General features: G+C 42.6%; 1 protein-coding gene across 1 annotated transcript in view; it reads right to left on the bottom strand.

Moving 5' to 3' along the window:
• ITGA1 (integrin subunit alpha 1) overlaps window positions 1-21,880 on the bottom strand; it is a 229,476-nt gene that overhangs the window by 81,831 nt on the left and 125,765 nt on the right. Inside the window, exons 10-11 of the mRNA XM_082258819.1 lie at window positions 14,517-14,590; window positions 10,400-10,544 (exon numbers count right to left, since the gene is read on the bottom strand). Of these exons, the coding sequence (XP_082114945.1) occupies window positions 10,400-10,544; window positions 14,517-14,590 (219 nt within the window). The remainder of the gene's footprint in view (window positions 1-10,399; window positions 10,545-14,516; window positions 14,591-21,880) is intronic.

Genomic DNA, 21,880 nt, shown 5'->3' with positions numbered 1-21,880 from the left:
GCTGAGGGAATATAAGCCCGCCCTTCACTGAGGCTCAGTGCTTCAGTATTTTCTCTGCTAGCCGTGTCCCTGTCTGAACCTGTATCCTGAAACCTGTATCCTGAAACCTGTATCCTGATCCTGAGTCCTGTTCCCTGCATCCTGCTTCCTTTACCTGGCTCCCTGCTTTCCTTGTCTCCTGTTCCTGTCCTGTCCTGCTATTGTTTGCTCCATCCCTTTGTATATAGTTTGTTAGGTTCTATTGGGGTTTTGTACTGTTATCATTTATATTTTGTTTACTTGTTTATGGTCACTGGTGTTGGTATTGGAGTGAGTCATTTTGCTTAATAAACTTATTTACATCTTTATCCATCTGGGTCCTGATTCCTTGGTGCAGCCAACTGATCTGATCACTCTTGCTGGATGCCTGCATGTGGTATCCTTGACAGAATACTGAAGCCACTAACGATCAGATCGGTTGCACCTGGGAATTAGGAATTTTCTGGTTGTTGCAAGATGCAGTCAGAGGAGGTCTTTTATTTTTCTTTGCTTGTAACAGAAGACAGGGAATATTGTCGCCAAATTTTGAAAACTTACACTAGCGAGCAGTTGTTGGAATGCATCCGTCTGGCCCACTCGTTTGTTGACAAAGGCAGAGTTTTGTTCAAAGAGATTCAGCCACTTATTCAGCTCTGTGCAGAGTTGGCTTTATCTAATACCCCTAAGGGTGGTGATGATTATTCTCCTCCTTTTAGTGTCTCTCAGGTGGTATCTCTTGTGTGGCTCTTGGAAGATGATAAACCCTATTTTATTGAACATTATTCAGTGTATTCTCCAGAGGCCCTGTTGGATTGCATGAATGCTGTATATTCTCTAATCAGACAAGGGGGTTGTAAATTGAGTTTTGTTCAGGCCTTACTGCAAACCTGGTCAGATCTTTCCAATTTAGCATCAGCTAACTCACACCAATCCACTTCTGCCTCTGGACACCAGTTTTCTCAAAGTTTCTCCTCTCCGTTACCCGTAGCAACCACAGCTGCAGTTAGGTATGGTTTGCTTTCCACTGCTTGTTCATATCCTGGCTTAACGAGTTGCACTTTTCCTGCATTTAACTCTGTGAAAACTTCCTCTACTACTCTGTTGCCCCTAGCAACCTCTCAGAAATTCTCCTCTGTAACTGTCTCTCCTTTTCCACCATCTCCCAATACTGCCATTTCGCTTCCATCTACTTCACAATCTATTCATAGCCCTGCAACCACTAGCAAGATTTCTGTATCTAAACCTAAAAAGAAAAGGAGATTTTTCCCAACACATACAATTATACCTGTTACCCAGCCTGCTGATCCAGTGCCCGCTGATCTGGTGCCTCCTACTGAGCCTGTTGATCCAGTGCCCACTGATCCGGTGCCTCCTACTGAGCCTGCTGATTTAGTGCCCGCTGTTCTGATGCCTGTTGTTCCAGTGCCTGCTGATCCAGTGCCCACTGATCCGGTGCCTCCTACTGAGCCTGCTGATCCAATGCCCACTGTTCTGATGCCTGCTGTTCCAGTGCCCGCTGATCCGGTGCCTCCTACTGAGCCTGCTGATCCAGTGCCCACTGATCCGTTGCCTTCTACTGAGCCTACTGATCCAGTGCCCGCTGTTCTGATGCCTGTTGTTCCAGTGCCCGCTGATCCAGTGCCCACTGATCCGGTGCCTCCTACTGAGCCTGCTGATCCAGTGCCCACTGTTCTGATGCCTGCTGTTACAGTGCCCGCTGATCTGTTGCCTCCTACTGAGCCTGCTGGTCAAGTGCCTGCTGTTCTGATGCCTGCTGATCCAGTGCCCGCTGATCTGGTGCCTCTAACTGAGCCTGTTGATCCAGTGCCCACTGATCCGGTGCCTCCTACTGAGCCTGCTGATCCAGTGCCCGCTGTTCTGATGCCTGTTGTTCCAGTGCCTGCTGATCCAGTGCCCACTGATCTGGTGCCTCCTACTGAGCCTGCTGATCCAGTGCCCACTGTTCTGATGCCTGCTGTTCCAGTGCCCGCTGATCTGGTGCCTTCTACTGAGCCCGCTGATCCAGTGCCTGCTGTTCCGGTGCCCGCTGATCCAGTGCCTCCTACTGAGCCTGCTGACCCAGTGCCCACTGATCCGGTACCTTCTACTGAGCCTGCTGATCCAGTGCCCGCTGTTCTGATGCCTGTTGTTCCAGTGCCCACTGATCCGGTGCCTCCTACTGAGCCTGCTGATCCAGTGCCCACTGTTCTGATGCCTGCTGTTACAGTGCCCGCTTGTCTGGTGCCTCCGACTGAGCCTGCTGATCCAGTGCCTGCTGTTCTGATGCCTGCTGATCCAGTGCCCGCTGATCTGGTGCCTCTTAATGAGCCTGTTGATCCAGTGCCCACTGATCCGGTGCCTCCTACTGAGCCTGCTGATCCAGTGCTCGCTGTTCTGATGCCTGTTGTTCCAGTGCCCGCTGATCCAGTGCCCACTGATCCGGTGCCTCCTACTGAGCCTGCTGATCCAGTGCCCACTGTTCTGATGCCTGCTGTTCCAGTGCCCGCTGATCTGGTGCCTCCTACTGAGCCCGCTGATCCAGTGCCTTCTATTCCGGTGCCCGCTGATCCAGTGCCTCCTACTGAGCCTGCTGATCCAGTGCCCTTTGATCCGGTGCCTTCTACTGAGCCTGCTGATCCAGTGCCCGCTGTTCTGATGCCTGTTGTTCCAGTGCCCACTGATCCGGTGCCTCCTACTGAGCCTGCTGATCCAGTGCCTGCTGTTACATTGCCCGCTGATCTGGTGCCTTCTACTGAGCCTGCTGATCCAGTGCCCACTGATCCGGTGCCTCTTACTGAGCCTGCTGATCCAGTGCCTGCTGTTCTGATGCCTGCTGGTCCAGTGCCCGCTGATCCGGTGCCTCCTACTGAGCCTGCTGATCCAGTGCCCGCTGTTCTGGTGCCCGCTGTTCTGGTGACCACTACCCAGTCTGCTGACCCAGTGCTTGCTGTTCCAGTGCCCGCTGACCCAGTGCCTGCTGTTCCGGTGCCTGCTGATCCGGTGTCTCTTACTCAGCCCGCTGATCCGGTGCCAGCTGATCCCGTGCCCGCTGTTCTGGTGACCACTACTGTGCCTGCTGATCTTGTGCCTGCTGATCTTGTGCCTGCTGATCTTGTGCCTGCTGATCTTGTGCCTGCTGATCTTGTGCCTGCTGATCCTTTGCCTGCTGACCCAGTGCTTGCTGTTCCAGTGCCCGCTGACCCAGTGCCTGCTGTTCCGGTGCCTGCTGATCCGGTGTCTCTTACTCAGCCCGCTGATCCGGTGCCAGCTGATCCCGTGCCCGCTGTTCTGGTGACCACTACTGTGCCTGCTGATCCTGTGTCTGCTGATCCTTTGCCTGCTGACCCAGTGCTTGCTGTTCCAGTGCCCGCTGACCCAGTGCTTGCTGTTCCGGTGCCTGCTGACCCAGTGTTTGCTGATCCAGTGCCTGCTGAGCCACGGTCTGCCGCCCTGTTTGATGTGCCACTGTCTGTTGCCCAGCCTGGTGTGCCACTGCCGGATATCCTGCATGCCGCTGGCGCTCCCCTGCTTGATGTCCAGCTTGCCTTCAGTCCCAGTGTTGGGACATGTGTTGCAATGAGGGCAGGTGTATCCCTAATGTTACGCCTCTTCAGGAACTTGACCTGTGGGGTGCCAAGACGGCTTCCAGACCCTGGTGGTGGGGCGCATGATCAATTGCTGGACTCTGGTGGCACGCCTTTCGGCAAGTTAAAGGACTTTGGCCTAGAGAGTGCTAGAAGACCCGCAGACATGGAGGGGAGACCTTTTTGGACTTTTGGGGTAGAAGCACAATGGAGCGTCCGGAGGCCGCTCCTTAAAGGGGGGGAACTGTCAGGATCTGTGTCATTACATGGGTCACCTGCTGGTGGCACTGTTGTTCCTGGAACTGAGGGGCGCAGTTCCAGGGCCCACCAGCGGGTGTCTCCCAGCAGCTGGACTGTTCTTTTAATTAAGCTGCACCTGAGGAGGACTGCTGAGGGAATATAAGCCCGCCCTTCACTGAGGCTCAGTGCTTCAGTATTTTCTCTGCTAGCCGTGTCCCTGTCTGAACCTGTATCCTGAAACCTGTATCCTGAAACCTGTATCCTGATCCTGAGTCCTGTTCCCTGCATCCTGCTTCCTTTACCTGGCTCCCTGCTTTCCTTGTCTCCTGTTCCTGTCCTGTCCTGCTATTGTTTGCTCCATCCCTTTGTATATAGTTTGTTAGGTTCTATTGGGGTTTTGTACTGTTATCATTTATATTTTGTTTACTTGTTTATGGTCACTGGTGTTGGTATTGGAGTGAGTCATTTTGCTTAATAAACTTATTTACATCTTTATCCATCTGGGTCCTGATTCCTTGGTGCAGCCAACTGATCTGATCACTCTTGCTGGATGCCTGCATGTGGTATCCCTGACAGCACCACTGGCAATAAATGTCCTACTGGTTAGCCAGGGAGACATAAATATTCATATCACTGATTAGTGCAGCCTCTAACGCTATTTCCAGGGATACTTCCCAGCTGCAGGCAGAAGCAAACAATATTCAGAGCCTAGCAGAGACGGGAGAAAGCTAAAATCTCAATCCAGCTCAAGCTGACTACAGCAAAACAAATATTAAATTTGATTAGACATTCCCCAGTGGCTACAAAAGAAAGCCCTGTTGGGCCTTGCACTGGTCCACTTTAAGGATTTTTATCCTAAGGAACATGATGATAGGAGGAGAGAACAGAGTGAGAGAGAGAGGAGCTCATCAGTCCCCTGTTCCCTTTTTCACTGTCCAGTCACTGACTGGGGACAGAACAAGGCATGTAATGGTAACTTGACTTCACCTGAGAAATATCTGGCAGTCAGGGATGTGCTGTGTGGTCAAGCTGTGTAAATCTCAGGAATGGATGGATGGAGGGAAACACAACTCTTTAAGCAAGTAAAACAGCTCCCTTATATATATTTGAAGCCCAAATACATTATCCCTTGTAGTGGAGCTGCACCCACACAGCAAAGGGTTCATTTTTTGATTTGCCTAGGGTGGTGATGGTGAACCTTGGTACCCCAGATGTTTTGGAACTACATTTCCAATGATGCTCAGCTACACTGCAGTGTGCTTGAGCATCATGGGAAATGTAGTTCCAAAACATCTGGGGTACCAAGGTTCACCATCACTGGCCTAGGGGAGAGGAGATTAGCCTTTACTTACCTGATACTCATCACTCCCAGCAGATGGCGCTACCCCACACTCTGGTGGTGGACTCTCTCCAGACATGTCCAATGCAGGGCTATTATGTCTTGATGATCTCAGAAATCTAGACTGCTAGAGCATGGGGAAGAAGATGCTGCAGGGACTGGTCTTCCCTGTTGCTAGACCAGAATTTGGACAATGCATATCAAGCTTTAAATATGCATTGTCCAAGTTCTTACTGTGTTGTTGACCTTGTGTTTAAAATTATTTTACTTATAGAGTACACTCAGGTGGCGCCACTCTTCTCTTTCTTTGAATTTAGTTACAGAGCTGCTTCTTCTCTTATCAGCCAGCAGCCACTGTTTAGTATTGTGTTGGTCCTTCATGGACTGTTCCTTTTGATCATTAAGGACTGTTTGTAATTACTTTAAACATATATCTATATATATATATATATATATATATATATATATATATATATATATATATATATATATATATATATATATATATATTCATTACAATATATTAATATTGTAATTATTTAATTACTTAATTTGGGCAGTTTTCCACAGGCACTGGTTTCTCATTTCCCCTTCTCAGTGTGCCACTTTTTTCCTGTTTGTTTGCCCAGCCATGTGATGGTGGTCTAGGTCCTGACACCATCAAGATTAAAGTAGGGTCATAAACCCTACATTGTATTTGTTGTTACTGTGGGACAATCCACCTATAGAGTATGGGGCAGCACCATCTTCCAGGGAGCAGAGGATCAGGTAAGTGACGGCTCTTCTCCTTTTCCCTAGGCAAAATGAGCAAATAACCCTTTCAGTGTGAGAGCACCCCCCACTGCAAGAGATCATTTAACATTTTTCAATTTAAACCAGGTCTAACAAGACACAACATTGACGTTCTGGTACAATGCATTAGTCAGAAGCAGCATGTTGTAAAATGGGACTGCTGTTAAAATTTAGCAGATGCTTGGCAGTCATCCTGCTTCTGGTATTCCATCTGAACTATTGTTGTATTTTACCGGAACAGACCTAATTCTGCAATGAGTGGATTACAATAGCTCAGCCAAAATGTAAACTGGGTTATTCAACAATGCAAAGTGCAGTAAACCATAGTAACAAAATACGATTCAATATACTAAATTGAAATCTGATGGCTATGGGTAACTTCTCCTTGTGCTTCAGCTTACGGTATTTAACTAAGTAAGCAGAACATTGTCCTTAATGTCCCTTTGCTGGAAATGGGATCGACCATAATGTGTTGTTTCTTTAAATTGTTTGGTCTTTGCGCAGACACTTATAGGAAACACCTCCTATTGACCTGTAATTCAGAGTGCATCCTGCCACTGTCTGCGTGTATAGCCGGTCACTGGCATCAGGAAACACAAAATATCACTTGTTAAGAGCATCCATTCAAATGTGAAGACAAAACAATATCATACACCCAATCTCTTTAGAGACACGTTCACGTTTCCTGCCATGAAACACCATTTAGGTTTCGTGTTTCCAGAAAAACAAGATGTGGGTGGGCAGGGTGTTAGACTACCAGAGTGTCATTTTCAGTATTAGTTTACTCCATATTGTGGTTAAAGTAAATATAAAATCTCATATAATCTTTAATGGCATAGTTCACCTATTACAGTAACTAGCCCATGCAGACAAGGTGCCTATTAGTTTTAAATGTACTGTGTTGTTTGTAAAAAAAATTGCTTAATGCAAAAGCCATAGTTGTGTAGGCAGGTGCAGTCTAGTTTCTCCACTGCAGGTGGCGCTCGACTGAGGGAGAGGAAGTCAAAAGGATTTTCTGGGTCACTTGGGTAGCTAACTGTTTAGATGCTATCACCCCAAATGACTATGGCAACCATCTTGGGTCAGGCAGAGTCTTTATAAGACCATGGCTCCCAGGCTTGGCATACATCTTGTGTTTGGGTAGTGTAGGCACAGGTCACCTGTCTGTTAGATACAGTGATTAGTGGCAGGGAGAGTTTCCAGACAAGTAGAAAAAGAGCAGGCACACTCCAACCTTCCTGGAAATCTCCCCAGATCGCATTTCCCCCCTCAAGACAGTGCACCCGAGACTTACTCATATTCTTTTCTGCAACATTCTGTGAGTGTACTTGGTCAGGTCCCACCAGGTAGCTGTGAATTATTGCACTTTAAAGTAATAGTAAAGGCTGTTATTTTTAAAAAAAAATAACAAACATGTCATACTTACCTGCTCCGTGCAATGGTTTTGCACGGAGAAGCCCCTATTCTCCTTTTTTCGTGTCCCTCACCGGCGCTTCTGGCTTCAACTCCCCACTGCATGCCTCTAAAGCAAGCCACTTGCTATGGGAGGCACCTGAGCCCCATTCTCAGTGTCCATAAGACACACAAAGCGGGACTTAGTTCTGCCCCCCACTCCCTCCCCACTGGGTGTGCCAATGGCTCCTGCTGCTGTATCTGAGCCATTCAGGAGCGAGAGACCCGAGAGAGCCTTGGCTCTCCTGCTCATCACTGGATTGAGATTGTGCTCAGGTAAGTATTAGGGGGATGTGGGGGAAGCTGCATGCAGACACTTTATTTTCTTACAGTACGGTAAAAAAACTCGGGCCTGTTCGGGATTGTAGTCCCTGCCCATCTGCCCGATCCTGCCAGGAAGCTGACACTGCACACAGCTAATTACTGGCAGTGAGACAGTTCCCAGTCCGCAGCTGCACAGATCAGGAAATGTCTCTCGGCCTGTGATTAGCGGTGTGCAGTGTTGGCTTCCTGGCGGGATTGGGCAGGTGGGTTGGGACTATGATCCCAAACACACCCAAGCCCATCTCTACCAGTGGTAAACACAGCTCTCACACGGGCGTACACTGTAGTACACATGTGTGAATAAGGCCTTATTTACAGGACCTGGGCTACAACAAAAGGGCCACCGGGGCTTCTTCTTTGTGGACAATTTTGTGGATTTTAGTAACCCTCAAACTAGGAGCCTCAGTAGCCATTATATTCTAGTTCCTGAAAATATGGATGTAGGAATGTAAACATTGGGAATATTTTCCAATCTAATAACCCACAACCCCGCAACACAATGTGTTTTACACAAATGTGAACCAACAAGTATATGTGTCCAAACGTGAACCAAAATTACCTTACATAAGAGCTGCATGTCATCTGACTTAAATAAGTCTAAAAATGTTGAAAATCCTACCAAAAGAAGGACTAGACCGCACTCCTATAAGCATGTAATCAAGCAATGTGTAATCAAGTGAGCAAAACAATATGAATGGAGCATATATACAACTGAAAAACTTAAATGTTCATAATACATAGTCCAATTAAGGGGCCCGGTGCAAGTAAATTAACCCAAAGATGAATGAATGAAGGTGACACCGAAGGAAAAAGTGCTCTTCCTCTTCCCCAAACAGAAGCACACTGCACTCGCTCAGCAATGCCTGACGTCATCAGGGAACCCTGATTTCATCTACAGGATGTTAAAACAGATGGAGCAGTAAGCAGACGGGGAATTTAACAGCCATATGAGGGACATTGCCAGTTGGAGATATTATAAGCGTGTTGTGACTTCATTTGAAAGAAGGGGTCATATATTTCTGGTGAGTGCGTTGTGCATTCATTTATTTTCACCGGCCCCCTTATTTTGACTATTTAATATGGACGTTTAAGCTTTTCATTTATATATGTGTTTATTTCATTCTCATTTGATAACACATTGCTTGATTATATGCTTAAAAAATATTGGGAGTATTTTAGCCAAGCTACTGTCATTTTCAATGGACATTTCTAGATTTTTGTTGTCCTGGAAGAAAATCAGGTCATAGGTATGCAATCATAGGGAATATTTCAGCCAGGTTTTATGGGTGACAGAAAAGGCCTAGAGGTTTGGCATTTGTATAAAGAATATTCTTGCCAAATGCACAGTGCTTTTTAAACTATTGGGTCAACTTGTCTGCATGAGCTAGTTTATTAAAAATTTAGATTTTAAGGCCTCCAAAATATTACTGTCATTTTGGGAGTTCGGAGATCATTTAGAAGAAAATACCTCCCAGAGTTAGGCTTTGAATCTGCATTTTTTATTTAAAGCAGAACTCCAGCCAAAAATAAAAGAAAAAAGTATAGCCCATTGAAAGATAAAATAACAAAATGACCCTTTTGCTGCAATGTTCACTTTCAATCCAGAGACTTCCCCAGTGCTACTATTTTTTGTCCTGTAGATGTCTCAATCTAATGGCCAGCATTATTCAACCCATTTCCTCTGAGCCCAGGTCATCTTGGACCTGCCCCAGCTTGTAACTGCACAATGAAAAGAAAAGCAGCACAGTGATGAGCTCATCTCTCTGTTACTCTGATTTCTCTTCCTATCATGCATGCTTCTTTTCAACACTTGACCAGCTCCTTGTCCTGCTTCTTCCTTTCACATTGCAGCCTTGCTGTATTGCAAGCGGCTGATACAGAGCAAATTCAGATATTTACTGGTACTATATTTAAAAATGCATTTACAGTAAACCCCCCTCCATTGCTGGGGTAACGTTCCGGACCCAGCCGCGAAAAGTGAAATTCCGCGAAATAGAAAAACCCTATTACCGGGACCGCAAAAACTGAACCGCGATGGAGCGGGGGATTACTGTAATGATATATTAATGATTGCGGAACTGCATTAAATATCATTCTCTCTTTTTTTATTTTATTTTATTTTATTTTTTTTTATTGTCTTTTTTAACTGCCTAGAGTTCAGACTTAATAGAAAACTCAATGGTCCTGTCATAAAGAAACTTGTTTAGACATTTCCTGTAGCGGGGGCCTCCTGCTCTGTCACATAAACCTCTGGTAGAGACTACAAGCAGCATGTACTGATATAAAGTACATAATGCAGGCATGTTCCACTACTGTCATACTAAGCAATGATAAATCTTAGAAGCTTAAGTGAATGCATATGGACATAGACAGAAAGTGTATGAAAGGGGTTGGAGGAGATCAGCAACATTGAGATGGGGAAAGAAAAAAAGGCGAGAACAGGATTTTATGGGAAACAATTGTAATTCTTTATGATCCATACTACATGCCATCTGTTTAGGGTTTACAATTACTTTAATAACTTTTTCTTGGCTCATTTTTAATCCCTTTGGTTATTCCAATTTCTTTAGAAACTATAAAATAGCATCAGTGATTGAGATGTCTAGAGAGTCCCACTGAAGCAGCATTTAAATAGGAATTTCCAACCAACCTAAGTAGGCTGCCAGAGGCTCATTTTTATCTTCTGTTCTTGTGTGAAATGAATTATTCCCTGGGGTGACAACGTCATCAGATTTCATCATGACAACCGTCCCATTCCAATCGTAGGCTCCTACTGCACCAAGCATCACCCAGTCCTAAATCATGGAAAATGATATATAGAGATGTTAATGTGAATAAATTCATGTGTATTTTCATTTCGTAAACAACAAAGAGCATCTACTCCTCCGGAGACACATTGAGGGAAAGCTCCAGAATCTTCTATATATCGTACATACCTAGAATTGCCATACAAGCAGTTTAGCCATTTAACCTCCCTGGCGGTATGATTATTTTGGATTTTAGGTGCTGAAAGCGGTACCATTATTTTGCATGTAATTCTTGTGAATGAGCAGCCCAAACCAACTGTATACGTTTAATATATATATTATATATATATATATATATATATATATATATATATATACATACATATATATATATATATATATATATATATATATATATATATAATGTATACAGTTGGTTTGGGCTCCTCATTCACAAGAATTACATATATATATATATATATATATATATGTATACACATATATATATATATATATATATATATATGCATATATATATGTATATATATATGCATATATATATTTACATAAAAAGTACAGTAAAACTGGAAAGGGCACTGGGGGGCAAACTAATGTGATTTTTTTTTTTTGAATAATATCAGTGTGTTTGGTGTGTTTTACATTTGAATTTGCCGCCGGTTCCACCCCCCTGTGAACGTCACGTCGCAAGAGACGGAAGCCGGGGCATGGAGACGATCGGGAGGAAGATCTGCCGCGAGACACCGCCGGGATACATCGCTGGATCCCGGTGACAAGGTAAGAAACCTATTTTACAGGATCCAGCGATGCTTCTGGCGGTACCCCGAGTGTGGCTCGGGGTTACCGCTTTTGGCTCTGAAATTTAACCCCGAGCCACGCTCGGGAATACCGCTAAGAAGGTTAAAGGATGACTAAACCCAATAACAAAAATGCAATATTTTTAAGCTTACAGTCTTTAGATATTGTGACTGTTTTAGTTTGCTTTTTTTTGTTTTGTTTTTTTAAGTCAAAAAAGGTTTTCAGCAAATATAGAAAACACATGTTGACCCTTCCAGAAATGCAGTGTTCTTGTCACTTCTTGCGAGCATATCTTTCTTCCTTCCTATTTTCCATAATCTACCAATTGGAAAAAAAGGTGATAAAGATGCGCTGATTCCCAGTTGACGCCTGCCAGAAGGGGAAACGCGTCAGGGGGAGTAGCAAGTGCCTGTCACTTTGCACGGTCCGCACTGCAGGTGGCTGTGCTTGCTATCAACGTGTACCTATTGCTTTCCATTGACGATAAAGATGTATCCAGGTGGATCCATGGGTGGATCCAGAAGCACCTGAAGTATTTCACTTGATAGAATCATTCTTTTTCACTGGCAGTGAAATCTTTTTTTCTACACAAGGGACTGGATTTTTTCTTCTCTCTTTTATCTTATTGTTCAACAGTTTTTGTTTATTTTCTGAGTTGACACAAAATGTTTTCCCAGATTAATTTATTTGTACAGTGCATTGCGAAAGTATTCGGCCCCCTTGAACTTTTCGACCTTTTGCCACATTTCAGGCCTCAAACATAAAGATATAAAACTGTAATTTTTTGTGAAGAATCATCAAGTGGGACACAATCATGAAGTGGAACGAAATGTATTGGATATTTCAAACTTTTTTAACAAATAAAAAACAGAAGAATTGGGCGTGCAAAATTATTCAGTCCCTTTACTTGTAGTTGTAGTTGTATGGATTTATAGCTTTTGAATATTATCTATGTTAATCATACATGTTTTAGGATAGCGCACTATACCACTTTTTCATAATCTACCAATTGCCCTGGAGATGAAAAGACATGTTTGTAGTCAATATCAGGAAAACAGCCTAGGGAGACAACCATGGCTTTTTCTATTGATACAGTGAAGGAGAGATATAGCCATCCAGAAAAAAAATAAAGCCACCACAACAAGGAAGGACTAGTAAGCTGCAATACATACTGTATATTACATTTTTGGTTGTGGGTTAAAATTTTTACATTTTTTACATTTTAATTTTATTACAATTACATATGCATGCATTTAACAGCTTATGTAAAACTGTCTAAATAAAACACACTATAGAACAAAGAGACCAGCGACAGCTGGCTCCTAAGGGGCGTCTCAATTCCATGCACCGCCCCCTAATCTCTATGCAGGGCGCCGGACACATAGATTTCTACAAGCTTTTTTTTTTTTTTTTGAAACACATGATTAGAGTCTGGACGCTGCCCCCAGAGCCCACCCACTTGTGACATTAGCAAATTAACATTTGCTATTGTCTTCCTGCTTCTCTTCCCGGCCAATCAGAACAGGAAAGGGGTCTTAAGACTGGATTGGCCGGGAGGAGAAACCTGTGAAGCCTCCAACAACCTGAATGGGGTAAGTGCGGACCTAGTAGGGGGGAGTTGGCTTGCCACTGCCCCAAAAAAATGGAGCACCAGCGGCCACTAAAAGAGGCCAATAGTAAACCTCAAATTAGAAAGTCAATTAAATGAAAAAAAGTTCAATAACAAGTCATTACAATTCAGGGGGGGCCATAAAGATGACCTCCTTTATCTGAGTTTCAAACTTTATGTAGAAAGGATAATTATGATTGGAAAGAATTTTGATTTGAAGGCAAATCTATGAGATTGCTGGATAGCTCTGGCAAATGACGATGTTGCTTTTCTGTACCATATAACAACCTGACACGCTTATGCAGAATGCACCTTCCTGGAGATATCTGATATCCTTCTCACTTGATTGACCTACTGATGTTCCCTTATGTATTCTCTAAAGCTAGGTTCACACATATGTGGTTGGTGCGACCCATACACCAACCACATATCTACCTGTATTTGAATGGGCCTTCATTAAGGCTTAAAGAGCGAGCATAAAAAATTGTGCTCATTGGAAATGTTTCTGACTCCAAACTATTAATATGGCACTCCGATTTTCAGTATACATTTTGAATCTCTTATTAAGCATCCCTAGAGGTCCTTCTATATATATGAGCTGTCCACCCACAAGCCTCACACTGTATAGTAAAGTTTGATTGCGGTTTGGATCCAAGGAATCCCACTCACACCTCTCAACCAATAAAAATATAAGATTTTCTAACCCTTCCAGGTTCTAACCAAAATGAGAATATCTTCTAACCCTACAAACAAAAGTATTATATATTGCAGTTTATTAGTCCTTAGATGTTGTGACTGCATTCGTTTATTTTCTTCATGCTTTTTTTTCCTTAATTTTACCTGGTAATCCTGGGAATAACACATGTTATGTCCCTTCATGTCTACACTGGTTTCTTCATCCATGATTGTCACATAGGCTGGACTTAAAACATGTCATCCATTGTTCATTTCCATTACATGTTGGATTGATAGGACTAGTAGTTTACATAATAAATAGGGCACATTGTGCATTCTTTAAAGCTCACGGTAAGTGACAAGGACGCTGCATTTTTGACAATAATAAAATACATTTTCTGTACTTGCTGAAAATATACTTAGCCTAAAATATGAAGACTAACACAGCTATTACATTTAATAACTAATAAGATGAAATACATGTTTTCTTCTGACTTTAGATGCACTTTAAATAAGAAACTTGGGCTGGAATTGGTTTCTAAAATGTAAACTAGTTGCAGTGTTTTAATATATATATATATATATATATATATATATATATATATATATAATTATTTTTTTTCCTAGATAGTTTTATAACACTTTCCCTGTTACATTTTTTGGGCAATATTTATGCACGATGAGTGCATCGAATGCATTCAAAGCTGTTAGCATCAAAAAGGTGGAAGATGACAATGATGCTAATGGAACAAACACCCATTTTAAAAAAATCAAAAACTAACACACTAAAGAGTAAACTTGCACTAAAATCACTCAGAAGTTATCAACAGTCAGGAATCAGAAGGAGCCTGAATAAGGCATACTACAGTCCTTTGAGGCTCAGTATAGTGAGCAAAACAAACCGAGGAAATATTGCCTACCTTAGAATAGTGAGCACTGAATCCAGACTGAGACATTTCCATTTCAAATGACACTGTCTGTACTTCTGTGGTAGCTGTAATGAGAAAAAACAAAACATGTTATTGCCTTTAAGGGAATGCATTGTGGTTTTGTACAGATGTGTTTATTTATTTATTATGGTGAGGCATTAAAAAGAATGTATATGATTTTATTAGTAAATATGTCATATTTCATATGAAAATGATGTAGACATTTATCCAGCCAGTAGATGGAGCTCTGTTCTCCTTTTTCCCATATTCTTTTGTTTTCACCTCTGCTGAAAGAAGAATGTTGTTTACAAAACCTAAAACAGAACTTAACTGCTAATTGAATGCCCTACTCTTACTCCTCTTCCATGCTGCCATTTTCCAAAATGTGTCGTGTATGCAGATGCACTGACATACTCTTGTATGTATTTTCCTGGCTTACCGGAGCCGTCAGTAATGGGGAAAATGATCCAGGCCCCTGAGGTGCTGTGCAGGAAGTCGAGTGAGGGCAAGATGGCCCCTACTCAACTCTATGGCCTTGTAGTAATGTCACTGGTCCCCCCTAAAAGTGTAAAAAATGTCAGTTAGGGTTCTGATCTGTCCGCTGCAATGTCACAGTCCCACAAAAAATCGCAGATCGCCGCCATTACTAGTAAAAAAAAAACAATAAAAATTACATAAATCTTTCCCGTAGTTAGTAAATGCGATAACTTTTGTGCAAAATACGCTTATTGCGATTTTTTTTATCAAAAATATGTAGCAGAAAACAAATTGGCCTAAAATGTTAAAAAAATTAGATTTTTACATTTTTTATTTGGGAATGTTATATAGCAGAATGTGGAAAATATTTTTTTTTCCCAAAATTGTCGCTTTTTTTTATTAAGCAAAAAAAAATAAAAAAATTGCACAGGTGATCAAATACCACCAAAGCTCTATGTGTGGGAAAAAAAGGACATCAATTTTATTTGGGTCCAGCGTCGCACGACCGCGCAATTGTCCGTTAAAGTAATGCAGTGCCGAATTGCAAAATATGGCCAGGTCATTAAGGGGGCAAATCCTTCCGGTCTTAAAGTGGTTAAAGAGGACCTGTCCTGCTTATTTCTATTACAAGGGATGTTTACATTTATATAATTTTTGGGGGTTCTAAGTAATACAAAAATAACAGGATATTTTCTCATTCAAGTACATGGTACAGCAGCCACATATCAGGAATTTATAGTGTTGGGGGTAACAAATGCTTTAACTTGCCAATATTTTGTTAAAGTTATCCAAAAATGCTTAGAGATGAAAAACGCACGTGAAAATGAACAGTACAAATATATACTTGGGCCTGTTTCTCCCACATCCATAGCCTTAGTGGTAAGGTCACCTGTCATGGGTTACATTTGGAGTGTGGATTTTGATGTTGCTTCTTTTATAGGGGCAGTATGAATGAATGAATGAATGAATGAATGAATGAATGAATGAATGAATGAACTGTCAGGTTTATGATAGGTTTACTGTAAAGTGTTACTAAACCCAGGATGCTGTATTCATTATATCTGGTCTCCCACAGTACACAGAACATGGGAATGCAAATATTTTAGTAAATATAAACTGCTAAATACCTTTTCTCATCAGCAGTATATATCAGTCTTGTGACTTCTATAAGAGTCTGGGTAAAGCTTGCAGGAGGAATTTTCATTCTACTCTGACTGTTCTATAAAGGCTGCAGGACCCCTGATCCTCGTACTGATTGGCCCTGTGCTGATCACTTGCCCACTAACAAAAAAAAAAAAAAAAACTCTCTAGCAATACACACCAAACTGAGCATGTGCAGGGTGTCTCCAAGGCTCTTTTCTATCAGCAGATGGATTCGGGACAGCCAAAGAAGAGGAGGATCAGAGAAGACAGGATCAAACAGACTTTTTATACAGTGCATAGGATTAACCCCTTAGGTTCCACAGTGAGTATAACAAGCATGCTTTACTGCATATACAGACTGATTTTACTGTTGTGGGTTTAGTAACACTTTAAGATCTGTGCAGAAAAATAAACATCTAGCAGCACCACCAGAAGTACTAAGCTACACAATGCTCAGAGTTTATCTCTTGGCTTGTAGGGATACATTCCTATCTACAAGGGGAATGTCTACTGAATTAAACAAGGCTTTAGTCTTAGTGAGAAGTGAGAATGATGACTTTTAGTGTGGGATGAGAAAAATGCTGAATACCCCTGAATTGTAAATTAAGCAGTATATATTGTACATATATAATTGATGCATAAAGCAATGATGTTACAGATCAAGATCAAAGGGGGATGATGCAAAATCGCTTTTCTCTGTAAATGCTGTCATTGCAGAGTGGCCACAGTGGTTTTGGCACCTTCTATTTATATCTCCAACACTTCTGCAGGAAAGGTTTACATTTGATATTGCCCCAAAGCATATATCTATTCAGTGAGGCTGTAACTAGAAATCATTCTGTAACGGAACCACGAGCCCACAATGCGCTTGTGGGCTTCCGTCAGAATACCGCTTCCTTCAGTCTTGAACACAAATATCAGATATTCTAGTCGCCTCCATACAAAACTAGCCGAGAATAGCTTGTATAAGATCTGGAACATTTATTAAACAAACTCACACCGATTATATATCAGGTGCCGGATTACATACATAGTTACATAGTAAGTGAGGTTGAATAAAGACAATAGTCCATCCAGTTCAACCTGTGTAGGTGTGTGTGACTCTAATCATCTCTCATACCCCTGAATGTTCTGATCTCGACTGAACAGCTTTTTTTCTAAGCTGAGATCCCCATTGAGATATTTAAAAATTGCTATCATGTCCCCCCTCAGGCGTCTCTTCTCCAGGGAGAATAAATCAAGCGATTGCAGATGCTCTTCATAATCAAGGTCCTCCAATCCCCTAATTAGTTTAGTTGCCCTTCTCTGGACTTTCTCCAGCTCCAACACATCCCTCCTGAGGACTGGCGACCAGAACTGGACAGAATACTCCAGATGCAGTTGGACCAGAGTTTTATAAAGTGGAAGGATTATAGTCTTATCTCTGGAATACATCCCTTTCTTTATGCATGCTAATATTCTGCTAGCTTTGGCAGCTGCCGCTTGACATTGCATGCTGTTGCCTAGTCTATCATCAACCAAGACTCCCAGATCCTTCTCCATTTTGATTCTCCCAAGGGTTCCCCTCCTAACGTGTATTGTGCTTTTATGTTTCTAGTCCCCAAGTGCAAAACCTTACACTTCTCTACCTCATGCAATCGAAGGGATTGCATGAGGACAAGAGGGCATACAATGCGATTAGAGGAGAAGTGTTTTAACCTCAGGCAACATGGGGGGTTCTTTACTGTTAGGGCTACAAGATTGTGGAATTCTCTACCACAAGAGGTGGTTTCTGCGGGAAGTATGGCGGCTTTCAAAAGACTCTTAGACTTACATCTCAAGGATCAGGACATTCAGGGCTATGTGAGATGATTGCAGCCACACACACCTACACAGGTTGAACTGGATGGACTATTGTCTTTTTTCAACCTCACCTACTATGTAACTATGTAACTATGTAAGGAGGCAAACACTGACAGAAGTGTTGGTGTACCTTTGGACATCAACTGGGGATTTCTACATAGCAGAGTGTCATTTTGGCTGTGTGGGCAGTGGGAAAAGTAAGCAATGATTTTTTTCTACAAGTATGCCTATTCTGTATTGTGATGGTCACTGTAAAGCTCACTGCTTCCCCCCCCCCCCCCAATATATTGCATTTATACTGAGAAAAAAGCTGCCATACTATCAAGTTAGACATATGCAGCAATCTTTCTGAAGTCTTAGATATTGTTGGCCATCATATATTAAGTTGTATAGATATGGTTGGTCATCATAAATAATGTTGTATATATATTTTTGGGCACCCTATACTTTGTGCATGGTAACCAAATGAAAAAATGTGTTAACAGTATAATAAATGTGGTGCTATTTTTTTTTTTTTTCTTTTCAATGGTCAGTTAAAGTAGATTTCAGAGATTTTCATTTCAGATAGTGTAAGGGAGGACTATAACCCCTGTCATTTTTTACATCTATGTTCCTGTCCCATAGCCAAAACAGGAAGTGAGAGGAAATCGCTCCAAAGTGAGGGAATCCTTGGTTGTCACCAGGGTCATCAGAACTATTGTCCCTATTGAATGATTTCCCCTTTATTTTGGCTCTGGGGACAGCCCAAAATGTGGTATTTTCTTTCAACTTCACTTTTAGTGATAAAGGGAAACAGGACATATAGAAAGGGTAAATCTCCATAAACAGAGCACAGACAGCAATAAAAATGTGACAGGGGTTCTACATTCTCTCTACTCTATCAAAAAGTTAAAAAAAGAAAACATTTTGGCTTTAGTTATACTCCATTCACCATTCTCTTATTCACCATATCTAGCTGGTGATTTAATATACCTTTTTATAATTGAATAACTCACCAAAACTTTTTTTTGCGACTAAAATTGTTTTATTTTTACTCTTTCTGCCCACCATATGTGCATCAATGCCCCCCCCCCCCCCCCCAAGCATATTCCTCCATGCTGGGGATATGTCACCAGATGAAACTTTGAGAACCTGATGGCTCTCAATTCAGGAATCACTGACAGCTTCAATCCCCATTGAAGATAAGAAAGCAAGCTATGACAAGGTTTGACATATTGATCACATGCAGGTTGGAGGCTTCATTGACAAAATAAGCCGATCCTGAATGAGGAGGAGAATCCGGGAACAGTGAGTTACCGCTTTAACCCCTTCTTTACTGTGAACAACATTGCCCTGGAATAAAGTATACCTGTTACATCAGCCATCAGTGCAGCCTATCAGTGTACCGGTTACAACAGCCATTAGTCCAGCCTATCAGTGTAACCATTACAGCTGTCATTAGTGCAGCCTATCAGTGTAACTGTTATAACCACCATTAGTGCAACCTATCAGTGTACCCATCACAATCGCCATCAGTGCAGCCTATCAGTGTACCAGTCACAGCAGCCATTAGTGCAACCTATCAGTGTACCTGTCACAGCAGTCATCAGTACAGCATTTCAGTGCACCTGTCCCAACCACCATCAGTGCAGCCTAATAGTCTACTAGTCACCACTGCCATCAGTACAGCATTTCAGTGAACCTGTCACATGCGCCATCAGTGCAGCCTATCAGTTCACCCCTCACAGCTGCCATCAGTGCAGCCTATCAGTGTACCCATCACAGCTGCCATCAGTGCCGCCTATCAGTGTACCTGTCATAGCTGCCATCAGTGAAGTCTATCAGTGTGTGTGTAGCAGCATATATTTTGGCCCAAATGTATGAAGAAAAATTACTTATTTGCAAAATTGTATCACAGAAACTAAGAAAACAGCATTTCATTTCAATTATTTTTTCCTTATATGGCAAAAAAAAAAGAAAACAAGTGGGGAAAAATTCAGAAGAATTCAAAAGAAAGCTCTGTCTGTCTGAAAAAAAATTATAAAAACTTTGTTTGGGTACAGCGTTGCATGACTAATGCATGAGTAATTGCCATTCAAAGTGTGAAAGCACTGAAAGCTGAAAAGTGGCCTGGGCAGGAAGGAGAAAAAAAAAGTGCCCAGTATTGAAGTGGTTCAAAAATTATAAACATTATTTAGGTACACACATTAGTAATATAATTATTGTCAAGTTATTGTCATGCTGACAGCTAAATTTTGTCTGGGCACCTAGACTTGAACTCTAGTCATGACAGGGTTTATTAGAAATACTAATAAATGAAAATAGTGCAGCGCATGAAATATTCATATATTAAAAACATATAAATCTTTTTAACCCTCCTAGCGGTATTCCCGAGCGTGACTCGGTGTTACATTTTAGAGCCAAAAGCGGTAACCCCGAGACACACTCGGGGTACCGCTAGGAATATCGCTGGATCCTGGTAGAGGTTTTACTTACCTTTTCTCCGGGATCCAGCGAAGAATGCGGGCGGTATGCGGCGGCAGAGCTTCCTCCCGATCGTCTGCGAGCCCCGGCTTCCGTCTCCTGCGACGTGACGTATATGTATAATGTATAACACACAAACGCACTGATGCACTGTAATCCTATTGGATACATTCCCTAAATAAAATAAATTGACCTTTGATTGCCCCCCAGTGCTTTCTCCATCGCACCTCCTGCATTATTCCTATACATTGTGTCTGGACATTGCAGAGCGACCATGGCCTCAAACAAGCGCGCCGCAACATCAAAAGCGGTGTATGACCTGCTGGGCGAGAGCGACAGCGATCCTGAATTGCATGCAGAGTGGAGTGACAGCGATTCATGGGGAAGCTCGTCATCCGACGCTGAAAGTGAGTTCAGTGATGATGCTGTGACTGTGCCGAGCGATGTGCGTACTTGGTGCGTGATCGACTGCGGTACGGAGCACGTAGCGCCCCCAAGGTTCCCGTTTACCGGAGCGCCTGGTATCAAAGTCGATGTTGAGGAGGATAACCCCTTGATGTATCTGCAACTTTTTTTGACCAGGAGCAACAAGCCGCAGCACATCGGCCGTTTTCAAGGAGCAGGATGTGGGAACCCGTTAACCAGTGCGGATATCTGGAAATTCCTGGGCCTAATTATTCTGCAGGGAGTGGTGGGGAAACCCCTGCAGAAGTGGTATTGGACCACAAACAAATTATTGGCCACTCCTTTTTTTGGCACCGTTATGTCGGAGTACAAATTCTCCCTTATTATGAGGTATTTGCATTTTACCAACAATGACGATTTTGATGAGACTTCTCATCCGGCTCCGAAGCTCAAAAAGATCTGGGACATTTACCAATTAATTTTGAAAAATTTCCAGGAGTCCTATGTCCCAGAAAGAGACATTTGCATAGACGAAAGTCTAATGGCCTATAAAGGGAGCTGGATACAATATATTGCGTCCAAGAGAGCACGCTTTGGAATAAAATCATTTATGCTGTGTGAATCCAGCTCTGGATATATTTGGAACTCGGTCCTATATACCGGGAGAGGAACCAAGTTCAACCAAAGGTTCAGCAGCTATGGGTTGGCAACTGCTTCTGTTCTGACGCTGATTGAGCCTCTGCTGGATCAGGGGTACTGTGTCACCACAGACAATTTTCTATACGTCCCCAGAACTGTTTGAGTTCCTCCTACAACATGAGATAGATGCGTATGGGACCGTCAGAGCAAACCGGCGTGACTTGCCCCCCAGCTTTGCCAACAAAAAGCTGAAGCCCGGAGAATTAGTTGCCTGGCAGAAAGGAAAAATGTTGGCACTTAGAAGGCGTGACAAAAAAGATGTGTGCCTGATGAGTACCATCCACAACAACGCCACTGTTATGGTACATACAAAAGGGGGAAAAGAT

The sequence above is a fragment of the Pelophylax lessonae genome (assembly GCF_965119305.1).
Source record: "Pelophylax lessonae genome assembly, chromosome: 1".
NCBI classification, from domain to species: domain Eukaryota; kingdom Metazoa; phylum Chordata; class Amphibia; order Anura; family Ranidae; genus Pelophylax; species Pelophylax lessonae.
Note: the sequence above shows the minus strand (reverse complement) of the source record. Positions and strands in the feature narration are given on the sequence as shown.